This window comes from Pogoniulus pusillus, chromosome 25 (genome assembly GCF_015220805.1).
Source record: "Pogoniulus pusillus isolate bPogPus1 chromosome 25, bPogPus1.pri, whole genome shotgun sequence".
In the NCBI taxonomy this organism is placed as follows: Eukaryota; Metazoa; Chordata; class Aves; order Piciformes; family Lybiidae; genus Pogoniulus; species Pogoniulus pusillus.
In genome coordinates this window covers 8,826,170-8,853,778 of record NC_087288.1, presented here as the reverse complement: position 1 = coordinate 8,853,778, position 27,609 = coordinate 8,826,170, and the positions used below count along the sequence as shown (strand labels likewise).

Sequence of the window (27,609 nt, the reverse complement as noted above, 5' to 3'; positions counted from 1 at the left end):
ACTGACAGAGACGGGTGCTGTTTGCAAGTGTCAGTGGAGCATGACCTCGAGTTAATACACTGAACGATGAAAGAAGAAGATTCATTCAACATGTGAACTCTATGCTGAGATTAGCCAGAAGTACTCAGCACACACAAATTGCTGTTTTGCCAGCACAGCGCTTGGCGGAGCTTTTAAATATTTCAGCTATTCTAAGCCATCCTCCTCAAGGCTGGGGCAACTAAAAAAAGAGGAGAATCAAAATAGCATTTCCAATCCAAACACCATTGTTTTAGATATGAGATTTGGACCTGGATCCTTAGAGCACTGCATGATCTCTTGGCAGCTGCAGCCTTCAGCTTGATGCGAAAGGGCTTGCAGTAACACGCACAGAACTGTTTGTAAAACTCAAAGAAGGGACCACAAGATAAGGAGCCTTTCAGTTGTAGATGTCAATCTAACTCCAGCTTGGCCAGGAGCAATTCAAAGTTGAAACGATCTCCACCCCCTGTCTGTCTGCTCACACTAATTGCTCTCATTTCACTTGCCTGTGGACATAACTTGGTCTTCTGGATCCTATCTCCACATCCGGTGTCAGCAGAGCAGTCAGAGACCACACAGGCCATGGCAGGTGACCTCTTCTCTCATCCAAGCAGTGCTGTCCAGAGGTGAGTCTGTGTCTGTTGGGAGCAAGGGGAACAGTGCCTGCATTAGCATTCAGGGCATAGACCCTACCTGCAGCTGGCTAAAACTTGAGAAGGCTGGGGAAAACCCTAGGAGAACAATCAGTAATGTTTCTTTGCCATTTCTCCCCAGCTGTATAGTGGTCCTTTCTCACAATGTAACAAACAACAGAACTGTTAGCAGAGCCCTTGGAAGAAATACAATTTCCTTCCCTCTTCTGACTAGTTATAGCAGTAACCATCACCAGAGGCAGGATTGCAGAGAAGATAGCAAATCTCTTTCTATATCTGCTTCCTATTGTTGACTTTGACAACTACATCAATTTAGGGTCAGATTCTATCGTACATTGCTGCTTTGAAACCAGCAGGCATTTGGGACAGACAATAAATGCAGAATTTAGGGGATAATAACTTCACTACTTTCAGTGCAAAGAATCCTCTGTTCACTTCTCCTCACTGCCTGCCACCCTCATGCAGAGTTCCCTTGCTCTGTATCTGACCCTGTGTTCAAAAATCTCTGTATCATCTGTTCCTCTTCCAGTCTCAACTGAAGGAGGTTCTTATATTTCCATTGTCATCTATCAGGTTTTCTCGCCTTGAAACAGCAAGACCCCAAAGTGTTCCTCTCCTTTCCTAAAGGTGATCACACCCTAAAACAATGCTTGCTACTTTCTCTTCTTGCTCCTATTCTACCTCCCCTTTGCCTCAGACAAAAGAATGTCCAAAACTCTGCTTGGGAGGCAGAGGACAGTAAATGCTTGATTTTGCAGAGGCAGCAACATCTATGCTGGAGCGATTGTGGCCCTTTAAACCTAAGACAGAGAGACTTTGGGGTTTCTTCCTGTTAATAAACTTGGCTTTTTTTGCTGCAAAACAGCAGCAGTAGCTTTTAAGTAAAAGAATGATGTTGCCAAAGCCTACTGCTTATTTAGTCATTTCACAAGCAGATGCAATGCTTCTGTGCAATATCTGTTTTCCCCCAGCACCCCCCCATTATGTGCTGACCTAACCCAGAGCTGTTTGGTTTTAAAGTCGTGGATTTTGTATCAGCCCAAGATGATACAAAAAGTACCCCAGCTGATTGATACAGGCCAGTTTGTCACTCCCTCTTTGCTTTTTCTCCCTATTTCTTCACCTGCTCTGCCCTCTCACACCGTTTCTTCCTGCTTTTTGTGTGGTACACTTACACTGCAAAGGAGTAACCAAGAGCAAAAAGAAGGCATTCATATCATAGAAGTATAGAATGTTGTGGGCTGGAAGGGAACTCTGGAGATCATTGAGTCCAACTCCACTGCAATGCAGGATCACCTAGGGCAGGTCACAGAGGAGCACATCCAGATGAGTTTTGAATGTCTCTAGAGAAGGACACTCAACAGCCTCTCTGCAAAGCCTGCTCCAGGGCTCCATCACCCTCACAGGAGGGAAGTTGCTCTTCCTGTTGAGGTGGCACCTCCTGTGTTCCAGATTGTACCAGTTGTTCCTTGTTCTATTATTGGGCACCACCAAAAAGAGCTTGGCATCCTGACACCCACCCCTCAGATATTTATAGACATTGATCAGATCCTCTCTCAGCCTTCTCTTCTCAAGACTAAACAGCCTCAGGTCTTTCAGTTTTTCTTCACAGGAAAGATGTTCAAGGCCCCAGCTCATCTTGTAGCCCTCCTTTGAACTCTTTCCAGTAGATCCTGAACTGAAGAGCCCAAAACTAGGTACAGTATTGCAGGTGTAGCCTCAGCAAGGCAGAGGAGAGAATACAGAACTATGTGCTACCTATTGATGTGCTGCTACTTGGGAAGCACTCACAGTGAGGATGTGCTTTCATTCACTTGCTGTTGTGGGCAAAAGCCAATGTCATTTGTTTGCAAGGACGCACACACACTGAAGACTCCTGCTTGCCACTGAGAGGATGGGTTGGTCAAACTGGCAGTGAAAAGCAGAGTTGAGTCAGCAGTACAAAATTATCATTTGAAAAAAAAATAGAAAGGAAAGAAAATAGACCAGGCAGCATTTCCTAGAGAGCTCTGCTGGCTTGCTGGGACCTTCTTAATGGCCTCGCAAATGCTGCGAGTGGTGTGCAGGCAGCTGCCACTAAATGCTGCAAATGGGAGAACTGCAGCAATTCACCATCTTTCTACGGCTCCACGACTGGTAAATAGCTGGTGCCCGTCATGCCAACGTGGTAACCCAGGCTTGCTCTGCCATCTCCTGGCCGTTATCACACACGGAACGGAATTTAACACACTACAACAACCTACTTCGGATTTTATTCCCTTTCAGGTCAAAGGCCTGACCTAAAATTTACTGAGATGCCTAAGCTTCAAGGTAGCAGTTACAGAATGAATGGAGACATAGACAATGCCTTTTGGACCACGAACATAAAAGAAAAGCTTTGTCACGACCTTACATTGCACTCTACCTTTTGAACTATGGTAAGAACATGATTAGAATTCTCTCTAAAAGCCTGATTCCCATCCAAAAGTGCTTTATTAGAGTTTCTCACCTTAAAGGGAAGGGAGATCACTGCCTCTGGAGGTATCTCTATGTTATGCTTGTCAGATTCTGTCCTACCAAATGTTTAGGAATCTGCTTCTTTACTGCTTTGTGGCAAGGCAGTTCTGCAAGCATATAAAAAGGGACTAGACACATGTTTGTTTTGTAACGTGGGACTATAATAAGAAAAAAAAGCCTCTAGTTAATATTCCTCTTCTTTCCCTCCTAGCTTGCAATGCCTAGCAATATCTCCTACTAATGTTGGTGCAGGGATGGAGACAGATACTGACTTTCATCTCTCTACAGAATTCTGCCTTTACTGCTTCATAAACTGCTCCAAGAGAATAATAATAATATGATGTCATGATTTATAAGCACAATATCGGGTTTTTTACATTTTTATACAGTTTCAAATTGTATTTGCTTTCACAGTTTCCTTTTATCTGAACTTCTACTCAATAGAAAGCCACAGAAAAATCTCAAGGAGATTGTAAGCCTAAGGACACAGAACCTTTAGCAAAATTAGCCCACAGGTAAAGAGGTAAAGTGAGTTTCAAGCTCTTGTTTTTCCAAGTATTTTCCCTTTATCAGTTTACCCCCTCCCTCCTCTCCCAATTATTCCACATTCATTAGGGACTCTGATTATCCTTTAGAAAGATCTCTCAGAAAGTGTAACAATGACTGCATTTTGAAACCCACATTATCTTTGCTTTGCAGCTGAGCAACATCAAATCTACCTGGTAGGAGTGCACACTTCCCTTGGTTTACATGTGTGTAAAGAAGTGATGTATTTTTAATGAGATTTATGTTCATAACAGGAATTGCATTGACAATCTGCATTCAAGATAAGCTAAATGAGCTGTTGAAGAGTAGAACTGGCTTTTTCACAGTTGCTTCCTTTAATTAACCCATACAGTGTGTTAATCTTGAATTAAGCCCTGCCTTATGCTATCTAGGAGACCAAAGTCATCTTTATATAAAATCTCTGATCATCTCATTTTCTTCATGTCTGTTAACTCTTTGAAGACATAGCTCACAGAGACAAATTAGAAGAGCATTTAGCTTTAATGTACTACCACAAAGACACAGTAAGTTGTTCTGGTTTTCTGGTTTGTCTCATATGAAATGGCAATTGTTTAAATTTTTCATCTGGATGGAAATTTGTATTTTTCTAGCCAGGTTTGCTTTAAGTACCTAGTAATTTATTGGAATTATCAAGTTACTTCCCATTTTAACTGAAAATAAATTATATTATCTGAAACCCTAGTGACCTCCAAATGGAACTGAAACCTTTTAGGTCCCTAGGACAGACCTTCAACACAAGGGCTAACAAGTAATTGGTAGCAGTAGACATCTGGAGGGAGAGACAGCTCTTCTCACTTGCTCCCTGTGGCACCTTGAACCTCTTTCATAGACCAAGCTCATTCAGCCCAACCTAGCACCCAGCCCTGTCCAATCAACTAGACCATGGCACTAAGCACCTTATCCAGTTCTTTTCTTGAACACCTCCACGGACAGCAACTCCATCACCTCCCTGGGCAGCCCATTCCAATGCCAATCACTCTCTCTGGGAAGAACTTCCTCCTAACATCCAGCCTATACCTCCCCTGGCACAACTTGAGACTGTCCCCTTGTTCTGTTGCTGGCTGCCTGGGAGAAGAGACCAACCCCACCTGGCTACAGCCTCCCTTCAGGTAGTCGTATACAGCAGTGAGGTCATCCCTGAGCCTCCTCTTCTCCAGGCTGCACAACCCCAGCTCCCTATGTTCCAGGCCTCTCACCAGCTTCATTACCATTCTCTGGGTACATACCAGTATCTCAACAACTCTCTTGAATTGGGGAGCCCAGAACTGGACACAGTACTCAAGGTATGGCCTGACCAGTGTTGAGAACACTCACACCAGAAAAAAAAAAATAAAGGAACAAAGCACAACATGCACCCAAAGGATGTAAAGCCTAGGCCTGGACACAGACTTGAAACAGGGGGTGTCTGCGCTGTTAAAACTTCTTAGCACAGCCACGGCACACGTCTGGACTGAGTCAGCCGAAGCTCTTCCAGCCCATGCCTGTGCATGGTCTAGAGGTTGACAAGGGCAGTCTAGAATATGCAGTCTGGATGCATTTAGCTCAGTTTGGGGGCTGCATGTTTGCTGTGCCTTGCCAGGAGTTTACTAGTTTGTTGAGTGCCTTGTTTCCTAGCAGAACGGGATTCAAACAGATTCACAACTCCAAAAACTTACTGTGATTGCCCAGGGAGGTGGCGTGACTGGAGCTTACTCCAAGTTTAATTCTCCTTCCACTTTATCATCAAAGAAATAAGGCAGTGATACTCAGGTTGTTAAACTTGCCAAGTAAGGCAGTTAAACTACCTATTTGGAACAAGAGTTTTTAAAATGACAGCAAAAGAATAAGGAGGAAGGTCATTTTTGTACCCATAGCAAGAGACCGAAAAGAGAGCACATCAAGCACATTTTGGCAGGGGAGGAAGCCAAGATTCATTACTTGGGAAAGTTCAATAAATGTCATTAGCATCTGTACTTTTTCCCACTTAGTTCTTATTATGACATCTTGGCAAAGTGCTAAGAGCTATTTATAAGGAAAAGGTTATGGATGCTGGCAGATATGAGCAGATAGGATCACAAGAGCTTGAACCTGAGGAACATAATCTGCCAAATTAAAAAAAAAAAAAAAAGAACTCACATGGCAAGGTAACAACTGCAAAGGTAAGAATGACAGAAGATGTTTTGAAATTGTGTGCACAGGTCCAAACATCATAATGAGAGGAGAGTTAGAAACAGGAGAATTACTAAAATCATCTGAAGCAAAGGCAAATTGCAGGCAGGACATCAAGGAACCTTTACAAACAGAGAATCATTTATCCAGGGAGAGGAGAGAAGAAAACACTTATATCTAAATGCCATCCAGAAATTAATTAAAATCTCTGAGTTCCAGTCCAGGGGGAAACCTTTAAAGCTAATTTTTGGAAAGCAAATCTGGTTCAGTTTGTCATCTTTTCTCTTTGACTCCAGTGATGTAGGTGGTGCTGGAGACTTGTGAACCTGTAAGGCGGAAGATAAACAAACTTATCGCTCATGATAACTTAAAGCAGATGACTAAGGAAGAAGGAAAAGGAGAACTACGTCTCTGGAACCATCACCCACAAATCAACCAGGCCTAAGTCAAGGCTGCAAAACCTGGGAGAATCTGAAAAGCACTTAGAAAAACACCCCAAAAATTTGTTCTGACAGATACTTCATCCTCTTCAATTAGAAGAGCTTTGAGGCCTCTTTCAGAAGCAACAGAATGAGTTAAATTAAAAAAAAAAAAGGAGGGTTAGGAAAGAAAAATGTTGTTCTGAGGACAGAAGCAAAGGACTCATTCTTTGTTTAGATCATTCAGTTAACTGTGCAGATTAACCTTGCAGGGAGGTGACGTGAGCCTGCAGCCATCTCCAAGAAGTAATTCCGTGTTGAAATGCAAATCTTGAGGTGCAATTATATAAAAGCTCTTACTAGGCAAGTTTTGAGGGGAAAACCTTAAAAATAAATTGTAAAGAACAGCCTGGCCAGAAATGAGGCAGCACTGTGTGGAATATCAATTGCTATGCCAGGGGAAAGAAATGAAAGGAATGTGCTAAGAATGTCAACTACCTCCCTGCTGTGAAGCACCGAGGTTCCTCAAAGCATGAGGCGAGAGTGGCTAGTGCTGTAAGCCACCAGTACACGCAGCCAGCCCCTGCTGAGGCTAAAGGGGAGAGTTGGGCATTAGAGAGACATGCTCCAGGGCTTGGGAGAACCCCCTTGCTTGCATGAGAGCAAGGCCACTTCCACAGCACGTCTTGGAGGTTCTCTCACAGCTACACAGCATTCTATCAAAAACAGATGGGGCATTCTGCATCCTCAATTTTGTTTAGGGATAAAGGTCAGGTTCTTTTTTCAGATCTTTTCAGTGAGTCAGGATTAGGTGAAATAGATTCTGAGATACAGGCAGAGGGCTTTAGTGGAGTTCTGCACAACCAGAAAAACTCTTGAGAATCAAACACTCTTGTAACTTGTGAGCAGTCACTGAAGAGCTTTCTGACATTTGTTTGCTCAGGATAAAAGAAGTAATCAGGCTTCTTTGATAAGGTTAAGTCCTACAGCAGCTGGGATTCTCCTAATGAACAAGGAAGCTGAGGTTCTTTCCTGCACCTTGATCCACTCAGGTAAAAATTGCAGCCTTTACAACTGCATAATTTCCACAATTTACATGGCCTCAGAGTAATTAATGCGCTCCAAATGCTGCTGCTACATGTGCTATTTGGCCCTTGACCCTGAAAAGACAGAAAGAGTCCAGTAAGCCATTTGGCTCTGCCTATGCTCAATATTCCCTATGTCCTTAGCCTGAGGAAGGGTGTTCTGGTAAGCTCCCAGCACCAGTATGAACAGCAGCACAGATGGTAGTACCAACCCAGCTGCTTTCTGGACTGGAGAATCACAAAAATCAAGAGAGTAACAACAGCCTTGTCTCTGATCAACTGCTGCTGTCTGGTTTTGAAGGAGGCCCCTTCAGACAGAGTGTTGTGACAATTCTTTTACAGGCTGCCTGTGATCATAGCCTGTGCTCTTCATGCATCAGAGAAGCAAACCTGCCTGTCCAAACTTGCCTTCAGCGTTTCAGCCATGCAGCCTCCCGGCAGTAGTAAAGAGAGAGTGTGACCGCAGTACGATGTGTGGAAAACACAGTTGCTCTTTACTGCATGTTCTGTTCATGTCAGGGAGTAAAAGACCTTCAGCACCTCAATGTTGCATTTAGGAGGCAGAAGAATCACAGAATGCTAGGGGTTGAATGAGACCTCGAAAGATCATTCAGTTCAACCCTTCTGAACAACCCTTTGTCAGAGCAGGATCACCTAGAGCAAGTCACACAGGAACACGTCCAGGGGGAGTTTGAATGTCTCCAGAAAAGACTCCACAACCTCTGTGAGCAGCCTGCTCCAGGGCTCTGGCATCCTCAGTGAACAAGGTTTTTTCCTTATGTTTGCATGGAACCTCCTCTGATCCAGCTTGTCCTATCATTGGACATCACTGAGCAGAGCCTGGTTCCATCCTCCTGACGCTGCCCTGCACATCTTTATAAGCATGAATGAGGTCACCCCTCAGGTTCCTCTTCTCCAGGCTAAAGAGCTTCAGCTCCCTCAGTCTTTCCTCACAAGGGAGACCTTTGTGCCACCTTTGTGGCACTGTGCTAGACTCTTTCAAGCAGTTCCCTGAGGTCCTTCTTGAACTGAATGGTGCAGAACTGGACACAGTACCCCAGATGTGGCCTTTGTTTCTCCCAAAGAATGCTTTGACTGTGATGGAGTGAAGGGGGAAACAATAAGAGATGCTGTTGCTGTAGTTAAATAGATGCAAACCTTCCCAAGTCCTGGATTGATCCAGCATAAAATATACAGCTGTAAACTCTGTAACCTGATGAACTAGGACAGTATAAGATTAGAGACACTACTTTAACTCTGCTCCCCTGCATGTGTGCATCACAACACATCTCTGATGACATGATTATATATGGCTTCTAAAATAATATAATATCAGGCAGTTTTGTTCTACAGCCTTATTTATTACTTCTGAGTCTGTTGTCTCTATTTAATCTTTTCCTGCCTGGAAGAACATCACTCCATCAGTGAATCAGCATCTCCAGAGAGGAAAGGAAATGGAGATGTGTTCATAATATACAGCAAATCGCTGTCTTAACACTCAGTTAATGTTCCACAGTGGATTAAGAATTATTGTCCTAGTATTTCAGCTTAGTCCAAATTTAGTGCCCCAGTGGAAGAATTAAGGAGTAGATGAAACAGTGCATGTAAAGCCAGTTTCCAGAGCAATAGAGAAGCACACTGCTATCGCAGTCACGATGGCAGGTACGTAAAAAAAATACCAAGGAGATATTGCAAAGCAGTTCCCAAAAGCTTTAGTAAGGGGAGAGAAATGCATTTGGATACCAAAAGAGATTTCCTCAGTCAACACTGATGAAGCAAAGAGCAAATGAAGATCAGCTGTTTACAGAAAAATATTGTGATGACTATAGACAGAAATATGACTAGTGCCTCTGTGGTTCATGTGCTGTTCTGCATCACCCAGTTAGATACTGCCTGGATTGGCTGTAAAAAGAGACTTTACAGCAGGTGACACATATCCTAATCCTTTACTCACAAAAGATTCCCCAGAGAGGTGAGAATCTAAATTTGAGAGGGATTCTCTCTCAACTTCCTACCTCTATCCAAGGAATATTACTGCAGCTCCATACCTGGCTACTGCTCTCTCTCTTTTTCTTCTCTGCCTCTGACGTGCTCTTGCAGGTTTGTGATGACTAAGGGTTGTTAAACTATGTGTTTTCTGATGGGATCTGAACTATAAAAGCCAGGAAGAAATGCTCCCTTGGAGCTTTATATGATCCTCACTCTTCCTGCGGCTTCAAATATCAGCTGTGCAGCCGTGAGCTCACACATCTGACTCACCGTTTCTAATTTATTTCCCTCAACTCAGCTTTGCTTTGGCAATATTGCCACCCCCCTGTCTCTTGCTGACAGAACACCCAGCAAATTAAATCCTGATCTTTCTCTTCAACTGCCTCCTCTTATTCCCTCTATTTTTCTATAACTAAGATGTTGCCCTGTTACTATCCTTTGTGAAAGTAGTCAAATGGCTCTGGTTGCTCTCTATATTCTTTTGCACATTAGACTGTGCCTAAATTGCAGTGATTCTGATTCTTCTGCAACTAAGACTCAGGACAGAAGATGCTTTTGTCCATTTTTATCTTCTGCCTGACATTAGCTCCCACCTTTCTGGTCTCTCTGACACAGAAGCCACCCCAAAGAACAGCTTTGAGATCAACCTCACACCCTGCAGAATTACCACTTCCTTCTCCCTCCTCATTCTTGATTTTCCACTACAGCATTGTTTCCTACACATCTCTGTTTTCCAGAGACCCATTGTCAACCTGCTTACCTCTTTCTGACATTTACTTCTCTCCAAGCTGACAACAGTGCTGACTTTGAACACCAAATATGACTTGTCTATTGCTCTACCCTCTTCTCTCATGCTGCCATGACGTGACTTTTTTATTTTGCATCAGGTAAATCAGTGACTCTCCACCTGCCAGTAGAGCTGCCTCTGTCCCAGGAGCCATGCATAAAGACACATACTTCCCCAGCTTCCTCCAAATCCCTCTTCAGAACCTACTTCCCTTTAAGGTAGAGACAGACGCCATAAAACCAGAATAAGCAAAATACACAACGCAGTTGGGCTTGCTGAGGGAGCCACAGCCATGCATTTCTTATCAGTTCTTTCCTGCCTCTACACTCGTTACTAAACTGATACCAGACACCAGTCAGGACCTGTCCAATTGCTAGGCTGTAGCCCTCTCATCGAGAGAAAAATGAAGGGAATTAAGTTCACTTGTTTCACTAACATGAGGTTTCTTCTCAGAGTCTTTGGAATGCCTAAGACTCATAATGACTTCCTGCTGTCACATCAGAAAGCTTTCTGATGAGTCAGTTCCTAACAGCAGCAAGAGTGGCATCACTTTGAAGCTGGTCCCTCATGCTGCTGCTCAGTGCAACTGATGTTATTTTCTCATGGGTCTGACCTTGACCAGAAAGTTGGCTACTAAGTGCCTTTACAGAAAGTGTCAACTTTTGGCTTTGGGGAAAAGAGGAATAAGAATAGACTGTTTATGCTACTAGCTGAAGTCAATCATACAACATTTCTGCTCCTCATTTTCCATGCCTTATGCCAGGACACTTTGTGCCCAAGAAAATGGAGGGGCATTCTTCCCTGGTGGGGAGGTAGATAATGCAGCTAGTGTGAAAGAATGAAACGGACTCTTATGAGCTCTCTGGCCTGTGTGTTTCTACCCTCGGTGTTCTGTGATTCATCTAATTAAGGTACACAGCCTGGAAAACAAGAGGCAATTTGGACCTTCCACTCATTAGCTGGGTATGAATGGAATTTTTTTTCTTCTTTCCTCTTAACTGTCTTCATTTTATCTGCAGCAGCTCTTCATGACTCAGACTCCAGAAGGGCTCATGATTGTGTGGGTTGCCTCTGGCAAAGGCAAGTGGCTTGAAAGTGAGTGTCTGTCTGTCTGACTTCTACTGTTCCCTGAAAACAAACACTGAAAACCCTATTCCCTGTGTGGCTGACCCAGCTGTCACGTCTCACCTCCTAGTTGGGATACAAGATGATTAATCTGCTTCTACATAGTTCAGTACTTAAACCACATGTGAAGGGGGCACAAGGGCTTCCAGATAAAGCACGGCTAAAAAAAGACTTGTTTTACCCTTAATGAAGAAATAATTTCCTTAAGAAGAAAAAGCTCCTCACAGCCAGCGCTTATAAATTGCTTAATTGGAAATACACATAACAGTCCTGTGAGGATTATCTGAGTGCTTCTGGCTGGAATTAGAGTCAGAGAAGAAAAGTTATTTTAGAGATACTAATAAAACAAGAGATTGTGAAGGCTTCTGGAGTATATACAGATGTTTTATTTTAGGCTTTGCATATAAAGTTGATTTTTAACTGATTTGTTATTGGTTTGCAAGCTCTGCTGATTAGCCCTGAGGCAGAGAGGACTGACGATAAAGAGACAGACCCCCAGATCAGAGGGCAATAGCTCCACAATGCTACAGTGCTTTTTGTTAGCTGAGACTTTAGCCTATCAGGCCTGCTACCACTGTCTAGGGAGCTATATGAGATTTAATCACGAGCCCAAAGCACAGCTAAACACATCTTCGGCAGTACCTTTCCTTGCTCCCAACAGGCACCAATCCCCTCCGCAACCCTTTTCTGCAGGAGAGTGGAAAATGGCAGCTCTCATAGGTTTACCAGCTCTGATGGCTCTAGTGAGCTTCTTTACACCGGCATAGAGCACTAGCAGGTGTAAAGCACCTGCAAAGCAGGGCTGCTTTGATAAACACAACTAGGGAGCCTGTCATCCACACATCATTAGCTTCAGCCACCACAGCTTCTCCTGTCCCTCAGAGACAGCAAGGATGACGGCTGGCACCTCTTCAGGGCCGAAAGCCACCTCTGCCCAGCAGTCCCGACAAGAGCCAAGCAAAACAATTCTCTTCTGTCTATAGCTCTTTGTTGAGAGCCCAGCTTCAGGGTCAAAACTCTAGAGAACCTGAGGCCCTTCTGTTGCTGGAATAAGCACCAAAACAGCAAAGGCAACTGCACCCCATGTAGAAACACAGAATTATCAGGGCTGGATGTGACCTCAAGGATCATCCAGTTCCAAGCCCATTGCCATGGGCAGGGGCACCTCACACTAGGCCAGGTTGCTCAGAACCCCATCCAGCCTGGCCTTAAGGACCTCCAGGGATGGGGCTTCCACCACCTCCCTGGGCAACCTGTTCCAGTGCCTCACCGCCCTCATGGTGAAGAACTTCTTCCTAACATCCAACCTGAACCTCCCTACTTCTAGTTTTGCTCCATTCCCCCCAGTCCTATCACTACCTGACATTCTAAGAAATCCCTCACCAGCTTTAGCAAGTGTAACAGGTTTTGGTTACTTGGGTTTGGTTTGCACAGCCAGACCACAAGTTATGCCCTCATCACCAAGGCGGTGAGGCGGCGCCGGCGCTGAGAGTGCAAGGAAGGGACACAAAGCTGCTGAGGCACCTGGGCCTGGGTAGCCTGGAGACGAGCTGAGAGAGGATTGCCATAGTGCCCTGCAAGAGCTAAAGGGTGGGGCTGGGCTCTTTCAGTGGTGTCCAGTGACAGGACAAGGGGTCACAGGCGCAGACGAGAACACAGGAGGCTCTACTGAAACTTCAGGGAAAACTTCTTACCAGGGAGGGTGCCGGAGGCCCGGAGCTGCCCAGAGAGGCCGTGGAGTCTTCTTCTCTGGAGACACACCAAACCTGCCTGGGCATTGCGATGCTGTGCACCGAGACCTTCCTGCTTTAGCAGGATGGCTTGCCCAGATGCTCTGCGGAGGTTCCTTTCACCTTCTGCAGAGCTGTGGCTCCGTGAAGGACGAAGGCCGCCGATGGCGCAGTGCCTTGCCGCCCTCGCGCACCCCCTCACGGCGGGCCCGGGCTGCGCCGGCTCGGCGGCAGGCAGGCGGCGCCATCTGGCGGCAGCCAGCGGGAGCTGCCGAGGCGGTCAGCTCTGCTCGGGAGAAGGCGCTCTGCAAGCCAGCTGCGGGGTGCGCCAAAGATTGGCGGGAGCGAGTGCACAGTGCAAGAAGTTCTCGCTCCTTCCCATGCCGCAGCCAGCGGGAGCTGCCGAGGCGGTCAGCTCTGCTCGGGAGAAGGCGCTCTGCAAGCCAGCTGCGGGGTGCGGCAATGATTGGCGGGAGCGAGTGCACAGTGCAAGAAGTTCTCGCTCCTTCCCATGCCGCAGGCAGCAAGCCAGGGCCAGCCCTTCTTATTTTTATCACGCCTTGCCCAGATGAGTTTCCTCCATTTCACGTCTCCCACTCTTTGTTTTCTCGTCTAATAAAGGCGGCGTTGGGAGTTGAGAAGCCCCACAGGGGCGCTGATTAGATGAAGAGGGCCGGAAGAAAAGGGCGTCAAAGCTGTGGTGGTTTGAGGATGGACAGGGAGAAGGCAGAGGGCGCCGCCTGGAGCCGATCACCTGCCAGAAAAGGACCTTTCAGGCGACGCCGCAGGAACTAAAGAAGCCCAAACACTTAAGGCGTTTGTAATGTCAAACCTAAACCACAGGCCTTCCGTGGTAAAACACACGCCTTTCCCGCTTTCAGCTGGTGAGAGCGCATTCATTAGCAGCTTCCCCGGGTTCAACAGCTTGTAGGTTTTGCTGGGGATGGTACTGAGGCCTGCACGGAGCAAAGCCGCAGCAGCTGCTCCAGGTGGAAGCTGCGGCTGCCTGTTCGAGGTCTGAGCAGCTTCCCAAAGGCAACCAACTGCCTGAATGTTTACACGGGCGGGAGGGGGTAGGGCGAGGGGCAGTGATGTGAAACTAGAGCAGCGCAGATTTAGAGAGGACGTTAGGAAGTAGCTCTTTACTATGAGGGCAGCGAGGCACTGGAACAGTTGCCCAGAGAAGCTGTGGATGCTCATCCTGAGCAGGCTGACCAGGCTGGGTGAGCCTTTGAGCAGCCTGCTCCAGGGGGAGGTGTCTCTACTCATGGCAGAGAGCTCAGAATTAGATGATCTTTAATGTCCCTTCCAATTCCAGCCATTCTATGATTCCTGAATCCTAGAGCAGTTGTATCAGCAGACCCAGCATCAAAGAGCAACTGTACTAAAATCTGGCAGGCTGGCAGCAGCACCAAAATGAGACATTGTTTTTTCCCTAGTATTACTTGTGGAGTCCTGCCTGTCTGAAGCAAGGTGTTTTTACCCAGAGAGTAAAAGAGGGAGTGAGAAAAAGAAGTTGGGCTCGTGGAGATCCTCCTTTGTGATGCCTGCACGTGTATGCCATATGCTATGAATCATGTGCAGTCATTATTAGAGCTTTAAATTTGAGGGTGCTTCCTCCCTAAGGCAATGCAGGCAAAGGCTCAGGCCATGATGGAAGGGGCTTTCAAGGTTTAAACATCTGCACAAAGGGGCTAAGAATAGATATGGACAGGTCTAGGTTTAGACTTTTGTCATTTAAGTGATGTTTCATACTTGAAGGGATGATGATGACCTGTGTTGGGGTAAAACTGGGACCTTTTAAAACATAGTTGATGTTTTTCAAATACCACAAAGCATAAACTGCTTCTAGAATGTGTTCATTCTGCAAAGGGAGAGCTGAGTACCTTTGCAAGAAAGCTGCCCTCCCTGATCCAAAATTTGGACCACTTACCATTCTTTACACCTTCCTGAGGTTCACCAGACCTGAATGAGGTTGTCTAAGTAAGCATGTGGATTTCTGAGTGCTTAGGGAAAACACCTTTAAGCAAAGATTTAATTTAGGCAGAACTCTTTTTTATTTTCCTTACTGTAATTTCTGCTTTCCTTTCATTAAATCCCAAATTATGCATGGAATGTAGTTTTCTCTCTGTCTGTCACTATGCAGAGCGCTGCCAGCTGGTACAGAAGTAAACCAAAGCCTGTAGCTGTCACTGAAGCTCAGTTCTACCCACGGAAGGAGTCCCGTTAAAAAACAAACAAATAAACAACAACAAAAAATCCACCTCCAAAAGCCAAACAAAACACAAGCAAAGAAAAAACCCATTTCATCAAGCAATCAGCTCTACTGGTGAGAAGTTTAGTGTCTGAAAATACATGCATTGTAGCTAAAAATAGCATGTCTCTAAGATCTGTAAACTCAGAGTAAAGAGACTGCTTACAGTGTCACTGCCTAACACCTTCCAGGGAGAAGAACAGGGGGTTTTGTCCTGCAGTTGCTCATTGTTTGCTTCAGCCAAACCTCAGAAGCATAGAATGATTTGGGTGGGAAGGGACCTCCAAAGGTCATCTAGTCCAATGCCCCTGCAGTGAGCATGGACATCCTCCTCTACATTAGGTTGCTTAAAACATTTTCAAGCCTCACATTGAGTATCTTCAGGGATGGGACCTCAACTACCTCCCTGGGAAACACTTCCAGTGTTCCACCACCCTCATGGTAAAGAACTCGTTCCTAGCATCCAATGTAAATCTCTAATTTCAAACCATTGCCCCTCATCCTATCACTGCAGGCCTTTGTAATCAGTCTCTCTGCAGCCTTCTTGTAGCCCCCTTCAGGTACTGGAAGGCTCCCTCATCCTGTCCTCACAGCAGAGGTGCTCCAACCCCTGATCATTTTCGTGGCCTTCCTCTGGACCCACTCTGTCAGGACTATGTCTTTTCCTGTGTTGAGGCTCCAGAGCTGGACACAGTACTCCAGGTGAGATCTCACCAGAGCAAGTGGCAGTAATCACCTTTCTCAACCTGCTGGCCATGCTGCTTTTGATGCAGCCCACAATGCAATTTGCCTTCTGGGCTGTGAGCACACATTTATCAGAAGAGGATTCTTAAAAGTCTCTGCCTTATGTTGTGATGGGAGTTGCTCCAAAGGCATTACCTCATTGATAGAGACTCCATAAGTACTTCTTTCATTTACTGAGCTCATTTTCATTTTCATGTTGGATATCATGTACACATAATAAAATAATGTTCTTCAGAAAGCTTTGAGATAAGGTTAGGAAAGAGAGACAGAAGTAGAAAAGACAGGCCAGGTTTGTCTGAGTTCTGGAGAAAGATGTATATGGAATAAGGATTTCAGGTCTGTATGCACTGCTGTATTTTACAAGCTTAAAATCTAGTTTCTCAGGTCTTTAGTGCAAAAGAGACTTGGAGAGGGGAGAAGAGGCAGAGATGTGGTGCTGGAGAACATGGTTTAGCACCAGAGCTAGTAGAGTTGGAGTATGGCTGGACTCTATGACCGTAAAGATCTTTTCCCAGCCAAACAATTCTGTGATTCTGCCATGGTGAGGTATTGTGCACAGAATGTACAGCCTAGTGGGGGGGGCTTGGTTTATCAGAACTAGAGATCATCCCTGATTAATTTTACATCAAAGAATGAGATCTGCTGCTAGAGATAAAAGCAACCTTGCAAAGGAGCAATATCACCTGCCCAGTTGCTCAGTCGTGTTACCAGAGCCCCCAGCCCCTTGGCTGGCACCAGCACTGCTGTGACAGCACTGTGACCTTAGCTTTGCTGGAGCTTGCTCAATTGAGAGTAGGAGCAGGGAGCAAGCAGACAGCAGCAGGGTGGGCCTGGGTTCTCTGAGCTGCTGATCCAGTGCCAGCTTACACCAGCTTGAAGACTTCATGGCAATATCTCTCCATTTGAGACAAAGGCCATCTGATCTACATGTCTGTCAGGATGTGGACAGTGAGGGCACCATACTGCCTCAGTTCTGAGACTGGTACCTCAGGCTCCCTGTGACCCTGAAACCAAGCTCCAGAAGAAAGTGGCAAGGGGAAGTTTCTCTACTTTTGTGTTTCTGATAGCTTGTACTGCAGTTTGGAATCCTTTAGAAGGTAAAGCAAAGGTGGTACCCCCAAATTTCTCAAGGCTATAAAATGGTTGCTAAGGATTTTCAAGGATGAACCAGAGTATTCAGTGCTGGTACTTTCCCTGTTGGAGCAGGAGCTGGACATTTTCAGGACTGAACCTGAGCTCTTGCTGAGCCTGATTAGAGCAGCATCACTGGTCAGAGATTAAAGGAGGTACTCCCACTTGGAGCTATGAAATGGTTGTCAAGGGATTTCCAGACTATTTTCCCTATTATCTGTTTAACTGTAAGATCTGCTTTCCAGAAGGAATCTTGTCACACTGTCTCTCCCAATCTGTTTCTTCCCTTTTTTTCTCCCAGATTTTCATTTGTGAGTCTGACAACTCTGGATAATCACTCCTCCTCCTCACAGCTCCCCACAGGAATCTGCCCATCTGATGGTGTGGGTGGGAATAGCTGGTGTGCAGAGCACAGCTGTCTTCTCCCTCTATTCAAGAAATTCACCCAAAGCCTTCCCTCTAGCAGTAAATTGCTGCTTCACAGGAGATCCATAGCAAAATACCAACACTTTACTGGAGCTGGAACTGTGACCTGGTCTGGAATATCGTAAAACCATAGAACTGTTGAGGTTGGAAGAGACCTTTGAGATCATCAAGTCCAAATGCTTGCCTAGAGCTCACAATCCCACTACTGTTGCTAAGCTACCACCACTAAACCCTGTCCCTCAGTACCACAGCCATGCATCTTTTAAGTACCTCCAGGAATGGTGCCTCCATCACCTCCCTGGGCAACCTGTTCCAATGCCTGAGAATCTTTTCTGGGAAAATATTTTTCCCAATCTCCAACCTGAGCCTTCCCTGACACAACTTGAGGCTGTTTCCTCTGGCCCCATCACTTGTTGCGTGTGAAAAGAGACCAGCCCGCATCTGGATCCAACCTCCTTTCAGGTAGTTGTAGAAGGTGATGAGGTCTCCCCTCAGCCTCCTCTTCTAATGACTAAACAACCCCTGTTCCCTCTGCTGTTTCTCATGAGACTTGTGTTCAGGGCCCTTCACCAGCTGTCTTGCCCTTCTCTGGACCCACTCTGGCACCTCAACATCTTGTAGTGAGGGGCCCAAAACTGAGCAGAGTACTCAAGGTATGGTCTCACCAGTGCTGAGCAGAGGGGGACAATCACATCTCTAGATGCTGACTGATTTTCTAATTCAATTCTAATTTATTTGGGAGTCATCACCAGAGAAGCCTGGCTTCTTGGCTTCAGACCAGCTTCTGAAACGTTAGAGATAACTGGGAGCATCCTGGGAGCTGGATCCTGCTGGCCCTGCCCTGTCATCAGGTGAGTGTGGCAGTGCAGCAAAAAGCAGGGTGTGCTCCCAGGTGTTGCTGCTGTGCTGGCCAGTCAGACACAGGCTCGTATGGGACGTGCCAAACCTCTCAGTAACTGAGGTATGGGCAGGATTTTGGTCACTGCATCATCTGCTCCTGACAGTGCTTGCCCATACACAAGGCAATACACCCTTTAAGTACCTTCTGCCTGCTGGTCCGTGGCCCTACAATTGACTACAGTTGTAAAAAACCTGAGATCTAGGTGATCTGAGAGATGCCTCAGCCCAGGACTCCCTCATCTCCCTGCCAGAGGGAGATGCCCTGATGGTCAGCCTTGGCAGGGCTGTCATGGCACAAGAGAAATCAAACCGTGTTCTCACTCTCAAGTACAGGAAAAATGGAAGCAAGTAAGCCAGAAAACTTGCATCTTTGGGAACAGCAATCAGGTGGTGAAGTAGTCAGGACTAAATTTCTCAGTATAGAGGCAAGGAGATAGTCTTGGTCTTAAAAAGTGGGGCCAGTGAGACAATTCCCCTCTCTGCACTCTTCTGTGATGCTAATAACTTCTTTCAGAAGCACAGGCTGAAGTTCTAAGTCCTTTGGTTACAGCTTGTATGTACTACTGCACACTACTGGGTACAGTTGGCAGTATAGTCCAAACCCTGCCATCATCATCATCATCATCATCATCATCATCATCATCATCATCATCATCATCATCATCACCAGCTACCCATCACCTGAAGCACTGTGGTTAGCTGTTTTTGTCAGGGCAGCAGCGGAGCTGGAATGTTTGTACACAGGTGCCAGTGGGTCGTTGGCCCAAGGAGAGCACAGTGGGTGTGAGGTTGCACATCTGCCTGAGGATCTTCAGGAGTCGGGACTGAAAGCTTTACAGGGTATCTTTTCATGCTTTAGGAAGGAAATGAGATTCCAACCAGACATGGAAAGGAGGCTTCCAGCAGCACTGATACATTCCCTGCAAACAGCTTTGTTGTGAGCTCAAGCCTAGAAGATTAACATCTCCAAAACAAATGACCATTCACCCCTGTGAAGCACCTTCTTCTGGCTCATCTCCACCTTACAGCAGATCTTTGAGATGTAGGTTCACCTCATCACTTGAGGTCATATGTCAACAGAGCCAGCTATTGCAAGCCTCTGAAGGAAAATGTTATCTTCTGCAGATCACACTTTTGGAGGTAATGGCTCAGCAGTCACAATTAAATCTTCACATGATTCTATGAATCTCTGAACCTCAGAACACAGACAAAGAGCAAACCTGTGACTGTTTGATGGACTCAGTGGTCCAAGGAATTTTTATCCATTTCTGATTTCCATGAAGGTAGTTGGGACTGTGAAGCCCTGGTCCAGAAATTCAAAACATGCTGTGCTAGATTTCACCATGAGAATTTCATTTTGGCAGAGCTGTAAGACTTTGTTGCCACATCAAATCAAAGGATTAGATCACTCATGAGGGTGTCTGGGGAGGTAGTGGTTGACACTCCATCACTGTAGACATTCAAGGCCAGACTCAACAAGGCTCTGAGCAACCTGATCTAGTGGAGGATGTCCCTGCTTGCTGCAGGGGGTCTGGACTAGATGACCTTTGGAAATGCCTTCCAACCCAAACCATTCTATGATTCAATCACCCAGACGAGCCAAAGCAAAAGCAATAGGCACTGTTTTGGGGTGGGGTGAGGTGTTGACCAACTGGCTAATATCAGACACATCAGGTTTAAACTGCAAGTTTATTGTAGCAATACAATCAAATCAAATTATTTATACAGCTAATAGACCTAATTACACCAGGGCATGTACAGAGATTTTATTCCTAGCACTTTACAATCTCTTTTTTTTTTTCTCTCTTTAGTCATGCAGCAAATGATGTACAAACACAGTTGCAGGGAAGAGTTCTTTATTCTTCTTCTTTTTTTTTAACCCTTAAAAAAAAGAGAGCCCCAAATTACAAAAGTATGGCTTTGTAAGAAAGTTGTGTCACACAATGAACATTTCTTTGTACTCAGACAGGGCAACATTCAGTCTCAGGCAGTGAACAGCAGTATCTGTCACTGTCATGCTGATTCCAGAAAAGTCAAAGGAACTGGGAACAGGGAAGAGCTGACAGAGCTGGGCTTGTTCAGCCTGGAGAAGAGAAGGCTCCAAGGAGACCTAATAGCAGCTTTCCATTACCTGATAGGGGGTACAAGAAGGGTGGAGAGAGACTGAGATTGTTTGCAAAGGCCTGCAGTGACAGGACAAGGGGCAATGGCTTCAGAATAGAGAAAAATAGCTTTAGATTGGATGTTAGGAACAAGTTCTGCACCATGAGGTGTAGTGGAACACTGGAACAGATTGCTCAGGGAAATAGCTGAGGCCCCATCCCTGGAAATCTTCAAGGTGAAGCTTGACAAGGCTCTGGGCAACCTGATCTAGTTGAGAATGTTCCTGCTTTCTGTGGGGGGGATTGGACTAGATGACCTTTGGAGGTCCTTTCCAGCCCAGACCTCTCTATGATTTTATGCTTCTATGAAATGCCTGCTGGTGAGATGAAAAAAAGATCTCTGCATACATTCAGAGTACCAAAAAGATATAAAATGTTTTCAGGGATTAAGCATCACATCAAGTTATCTGCTGAAGTCACTCAGGGAACCTTGAAGAATGTAAGTGCACAAAGAGTTTCTGCTCTCTTTTAGGCTAACAAACATTATGAGTGATACAATTGACTTTAAAAGCCTTACTTCAGGTGTAAAGAGCTGTAACAGAGGTCAGAATCTGGTCTGTTCTTCCTGCTAGTGATGCTGCAGAAACAGACAGAAGCATAGAGTTAGGAGGTCATAAGTAGCTGAATGTTGCTGGAAGCTCAGAGAAAAGAGAGACAAAGACAGATGCTTGTTAGATTTTATTTTAAAGAAAGAAATACACAAATAAAAGGATTCAAGAATAAAATGTGGCACTGTCACAAACCCTCTGCTGGATGACTGTGGTTGTCAGCAAGCAGAAGCCTTTGGGCTTGCTGTTCAAGGGTACAACACCCAGTTCAAGGGCACAACATCCAATTCAGAGGCAAAGCTGCTGCCTCTTGACCAGGGAAGACATGTCCTTACCTGTGGGCAGCACAGAGCTTGGGATGCACACAGAGCTCCTGGAAAGGGTTGCGTGCCTAAGGTATTGGTGTGGGCAAGGACTGGAGAGGTGGGGAGTGCAGGGCAAGTAGGCACTGTGCCAGGGGAGGGCAGGCAGAGACACAGGCACACATGTACATACACACAGACACAGAGGTGTGCAGCAGGCACACGTTTACACACAGACACACACACAGAGGTGTACACGCAAGCACCCACACACTTACACATACAGAGGTGTGCACACAGGCACCCACACCATTACTCACACATGCCAAGCCTCTTGGAGTGATGTTTTGGACACTGCAGCCATGCACACGCAGCTCAAGGCCTCACAGTGCTGCTCTTCAGAACAGCAGTTCAGATGCCCCCTGCAGAGCCAGTCTGTAACCCAAAGATTAGCACTAACCTCAGCCTCACTCTTTTCTACTTTTATTTGCCTCCCCAGGCTCCACAGTACAGATCTCATCCACCCTTACTCTGTGTACACAAGCAAGCTGTAAGCCTCCCCACGCAGCACCTAGCACCCTCTGTGATGGACAGAGTCACCAGTGCATCAGCCATGCAGGCACAGGGGTTATTCAGCCCTATGGGTTAGAATCAGGTTGCATGAAGTATGGAAGATAATTTGACTACTCTTTGCTAACGACCTGGCTTGGGAAAAATGCAGACAAAATTCAAGGCAGATGGGGCTGAGGTAGATATGGCTGTGTCTGATGTAATGTCACTGTACAGAGCACAAAGACAAACTGGATCTCAAACCAACAGGCAGGTCACCACAAGATAAGCAAACTGGATTTAGGGAAAAGATTCCTGCTGTCCAGCAGAAGGGCACCTCATCCTGTGCTCTGTCACTGCAAGTGATGGAAAACTGTTGTCACTACAATGCTGTTGCCCCTACATCTGGCCCAGTGGGACCAAGGATAGCTCAGCAGCTAGGACTCAATCTCTTGTTAAAATAAGGAAAAGGAGGAGTGTGAAGCCTGTGGAGTGATCTCTCCAGATCACCTCCAGATCATCTCCCAGTGATGTGTAGCTGCCTGTTGCACACTGGGCTGAGCACAGCAGAGTTTTTACATCCTGGCCAACAATGGGCCAGCAGCTTTCTTCCAGGCTGAGAGACCAGACAGAGACACACCCAAGGATTTGAGTGTCTTGAACAGTTGCTGGGAATCTGTCTCTTATCTCTGCCTGGCTGGGTGGATAGTGAGCAGCTTCCCACAGGGACATCTTGCTTCCTGCTGCCTGCTACACACCCATCCAGAAAGCCCGAAGTGTCTGCACCCTGATCTTTGCAATGATCCACAACTATTACAGTTACCAAGAGATCCCTGCAGCATTTCAGACCCCCGTGCTCCCTGTGGGCTGCTCTGGCTCTCTGTGTACAGCCACCTGCCTCATTGGAAAGTGCTGCCTCACTGATCCCAAGAAAAACTGCCTCCCTTGATCTGTGAGTCAAACAGTTTTCCCTTCCCCCCTGTCTTTCCTGACATTCCTTATAGCATCAAACCTCTCATGGTTTCCAGCCAGTGCAGTAACAGTTGGTGATTTCACTTCCCTCCTTCCCTGGGATCTCTGCTTCGGGGGCCTAATTACTATTCTAATAATATCTATCATCAGCCTCCTCTGCCTCTCACCCACCAGCATCCAGCATCCGGAGAAGATGCCGCAGTGCTGCTGGAGACAAACCCAGTCCTACTCCTCCCAACTCCAGGGGTGCCACAGGGGCTCTGCTCCCTGTGTTTGCCTTCACCTGCCCTGGACAGCCAGCGCCTGCTTTGTGCTCTACCTGCAGCTCCGGGTTTCTGGGGGCCGCCAGGGCTGGGCAGCCTGCAGGGCTTGGCAGAAGCGGCTCAGCCACCGTTTATGATGCAAATCTGCCTTGGGCTCTGCTTTGCTTCCCGAGCTGTGACAGCCTCCGCCTGCTGCAGAGGCTGCTGAGCAAGCAGCTGCTCTGCAAAACCCTTGCCCAAGACTCAGAGAATCACCGTGTTTGGGAAAGACCTTCAAGATCATCAAGTCCAACCATTACCTAACTCTACCAGGGCCAGTACTACACCATATCTTTGAGCACCATATCTAGACGGCTTGTAAGTACATCCAGGGATGGTGATTCAGCCACTTCCCTGGGCAGCTTGTTCCAGTGTTTGAGAAACCTTTCAGTAGAGAAAATGCAGACTGACTCTGAATTTATCCACCACCAGCCATACCCTTGCCTATCACACAAGGAGGAATAGACACAGATGGGGAAAGATATACAAGTCCCCAAGGGCAGGGGTGGAAGGACATTGTAGCATCAGGGATGTGGGATTCTGGGAGAAGAGTTAACCCCTTTGCAGCCTGCTTGCTACCTTTAGGGCTGAGCTGACATTTTCTCCATCTCACAAGCAAGTCTGCTGCTTCACCCAGCACAGATGGCAATGGCAACAAGGTGCTTCTGTGACACATGGGAAGGGATCTCTGGGAGGAGCATCCCAGTATCTTCCAAAGGATGTTCCAGTTGGCTGTGCCCAGGAGTTCTGCAGGAAATGTCCACCTGGCCATGACCAGTGTCCTGGCACACAGGAGGCACCCTGTGGACAGGGGAACCAAGGACAAGTGCTCCTGTGCTGATGGTCAAAGCAGGGTCGGCTCCAGCACAGCCAGCTAAGCAGAGGCAGGGCCAGAGGAGACACCAGCCATTTCTGCAGGGAGCAGCTGAGAAGTGACATGCATCCTTGCCTAGCCGGCCACAAGGGCAGGTGATTTTAGTGAGAAGAGCCAAGAATTTCCATTGTCTGACGTTAGCTGCTGTATAGCCCTGCCCCTGTGTGTCTGTGTTATGTGCTGTATCCCCGAGATTGCTTTAAGAATCACTTCATTGAAGTGCTTGGGCAGCGAGGAGCTGCAGAGCTCCCCAGAGAAAGCAGGGCAGCCCCAGCCCTGCCTCCTGCAAACACACCTTGCCCGTGGTGCAGGGCAGCGGTTGGCAGCTTTCTGTATTGCCCAGGATCAGATCCTCTATGTGGACCCTGGTGGCAAAAAGACTCTGAGTGACAAGTGACAACTTTTAACAGCAGAACATCATAGCCCAGCTTAGAACTAGCAAATGGTGCTGGCTCTGAGACCCACTGGGAAACCAAGTTTGTGAGCTACATCTCTTGTGGAGACACAGCCCCAACACACAAGTCAAGGAGAAATGGCATTTATGAAGGAGAGAGCTTCTCCTGGCCCTGCTCTTGTTACTGTTTCTTAGTTGGACAGCAAGGAAAATGGTTCCTTCCCCACTGCACAAACCTGTAGAGGCATCAGGGCTAGGATTGCCTTTAACCCTTTCCTTCTCAGGATGCTGTTCTGCCCATCTTTATCCCCCACCAAGAATATGCACTCACTGCTCGTCTCTGAATTCCTGCCCTCTCTGACCTGCTGTGAAGTAACCCAGTAAAACGAGATGCCCCACAGGACTGCCTCTGTGTCCCTGCAGCATCAGCCTCGGACTTTTGGGTTATTACTAGATGATGCTAGATCACCGTGAGAAAGGCAGCCTGACATTTGAACCCTGTTGGCATGGGGTGGTATTTCTGCCGGCTCTGACAGAACACAGTCCCATAGTTACACCATTTGAAAATCCCACCGGGTACCAAGTTCCCTTTTCCCCGGGTACATTGCAGGAGGATGCAGTTATCACACTGGGAATTCAGATACACTGACACCAGCTGACAGCTAAGAGACCAGACATAGCACAGTTAACCCTTCACATGCACAACGAAACAACAGAAATCAAGGAAGGCTTTTGCCTTTAAAAGTGCCGTGCCTGCATTCAATTAAAAAAGACACAAAGTCTTGTCACAAGACATTGGATTTTCCAGCACAGCCTAACAGGTTAAATACTAAAACCACACTAAAACTACCAGCTCCCCTAGGCTGCCTCTGAAAATCCAAGCCCCACTGAATGTAAAGTCAAGAAAAACCAGTTACCACATTTTTTGTTGGTAGCTTTTTGCCATAGGATGGTAAGGGCTTTAGTGCCTGAGGTATAGGTAGTTCCTGGATGCTTTTAGGGAAGTGGGAGGGGGGAAGAGTCTGGAGAATAGTTTGCATAGCTTGCAGATATAAAGAAGCAGGTGTGTTCCCCACCAGGCTGTTGAATTTGTCTTCCCCCAGCAAGGCTGTCCAGTGGTCTGGATGCTCCTGCAGAGCTTTCCGCATCTTAAACTGTGGGTTGGGCATGAAAAGCAAGAGGTAGTCGAGACAGAGCTTCTTTGATGCCACATTGACTTTGGAGTCCCACATCTGCTCCAGGATGACATCCAATGGGGTGAGCCCTTTACTGTCCTCTATCCTGGGAGAAGCTCCATTCCCTAGGAGGATGAGGACTGTCTCTGACCTCAGCAGTTCGCAGGCAAGGTGCAGGGGGGTTTTCCCATCTTCCAGATGAAAGCAGCCAGTCCTGTTGATGTAGGAGTTCAAGCTAGGGAGCTTATGTGCAATTTTGATGATCAGCCCCAAAATATCCCTCCTGTCATATGTGACCGCCATGGCCAAGTGAGGAGCAGAGGATGGGCAATAGCAGAAGTGTTCTCCAGGCACCTTGAGAGCTTCCTCTGGAAAATGAGACAGCAGATACTGAGCATAAGGCAGGTGGTTATGCACCACTGCATAGAGAAGGGCTTCTGAAGGTGAGTAGGTTCTTAGGCTGGCATTTTCCTCCCAGTAAAAATACTCCATAGTTCTCATGTCTTCCAGCATCCACACAGGCTTGTGATCTCTCACAGCCTGGTAGAACATATAGGATAAAAACTTGCAGTGCCTGCTCTGATCATCCTGCAGGCTGGCCTGGTTACTGGCCATGGCTCAGCAAATAAAGAGCAGCTCCGCGTCAAATCACTCCAGACTGTAAGATCTGTGCACTCGGAACGCAGATCCCGATGTTGCTGCAACCTTCAGGCTGTCACTGCTGCCTGGGCTGCACTAGCTGGAACGCACGGGCTGATCATCTCCACCCATTCATTGTTTTTCCCCCTCACTGCAGTGGTTTTGTTTAGGTAAGCACAATCCCACAGGCTCAGTTAACCCATGCCATGCGAGCAGATGGTTGGTGAGAGCTTCTCGAGCGGCGTGTGGCACAGGTTACCCGTGGGCTGTCAGGCTGCCAGGGATTTTATGCACACACAGCTAGAGAGGAGAGGGAGAGACTAAAATTAGCTGGAGAGAGAGGTGAGGCGGATTTCTGTCTGCATTTCATGTCTCACCAGAGCAGCTCATAGGTTGCAGCAAGTGCAAGAACAAGATTCATCTGTTTTACGTCGCTCACACATGCAGCTCATCCAGTAGTAAAAAATACACAGCAAGGTAAAATGCTCTGCACATGATTCTGTGCTGAAGAAATCAAAGGATTAGTACCACAGCTTTAGGAAAGGGTCCCTATGTCATAAATAATGGTATGGCTAACCACTGAGGAGGCACTGATGTTGTTAATGGATTGTCTGGGAGGCGTTCCTCATGTTTGAGATTCCAGCGCTCCTCTCTGCAGAGAAAAGAGTCCAACCAAAGGTTTGTAGGATGAAGAGGAGACGTTTTTACACACACGGTGAAAAGGCTTCCAGAGGAAGCTTGAGATGAGTGGTTCTCTGCATTCTTATCACTGATGTCTCCCTTCCTTGCCCTCCACCAACTGGAGAGACCACACAGGGAGCTTGTTCCCAGTGGACTCTCCTTTTATTTAGAGAATGAATTTTATGATGAGCAACTGCAGTGAGGTGGTGTCTCACCACCTGGAAAGGAAAACAGGGGAAATACAGCAAAGCAAGAAATCATTTTTTCATTCAGCAAGGAGACAAACATATATTTAGTATATTAAAATAGATTGTATTCAAGTATCATATCTGAACATCTCTAATTGCTGAAAAGCTTTGCTGGTGGACAGCAAGTTCTGCTTGGGCCAGCAATGTGCTCTGGGGGCCAAGAGAGCCAATGGTATCCTGGGGTGCATTAGGAAAAGTGTGGCCAGCAGGTCTAGGGAGGTTCTTCTCCCTCTCTGTTCTGCCCTGGCAAGACCACACCTGGAAGACTGTGTCCAATTTTGGGCTCCC

The 27,609-nt window shown here is 46.7% G+C and overlaps 1 protein-coding gene and 1 long non-coding RNA gene across 2 annotated transcripts; both read right to left on the bottom strand.

Moving 5' to 3' along the window:
* Window positions 1–367: 367 nt before the first annotated feature.
* LOC135186539 (uncharacterized) lies at window positions 368–13,158 on the bottom strand. The gene is made up of 3 exons (XR_010307013.1): window positions 12,985–13,158; window positions 3,163–3,277; window positions 368–659 (listed from the first exon to the last, which is right to left on the bottom strand). It is a non-coding gene; the product is annotated as an uncharacterized LOC135186539 (long non-coding RNA).
* Window positions 13,159–20,145: 6,987 nt separating this feature from the next.
* On the bottom strand, window positions 20,146–26,593 carry LOC135186554 (ankyrin repeat domain-containing protein 9-like). The gene is made up of 2 exons (XM_064164355.1): window positions 25,496–26,593; window positions 20,146–21,214 (listed from the first exon to the last, which is right to left on the bottom strand). The coding sequence occupies exons 1-2, from the start codon at window positions 26,366–26,368 to the stop codon at window positions 21,206–21,208; spliced, it is 882 nt and encodes a 293-aa protein (XP_064020425.1). The 5' UTR covers window positions 26,369–26,593; the 3' UTR covers window positions 20,146–21,205.
* Between the last annotated feature and the right edge of the window lie 1,016 nt (window positions 26,594–27,609).

Coding starts and splice junctions, on each gene's coding strand:
- LOC135186554 (XM_064164355.1), bottom strand. CDS start 26,368: ATGGCCAGTAACCAGGCCAGCCTGCAGGATGATCAGAGCAGGCACTGC.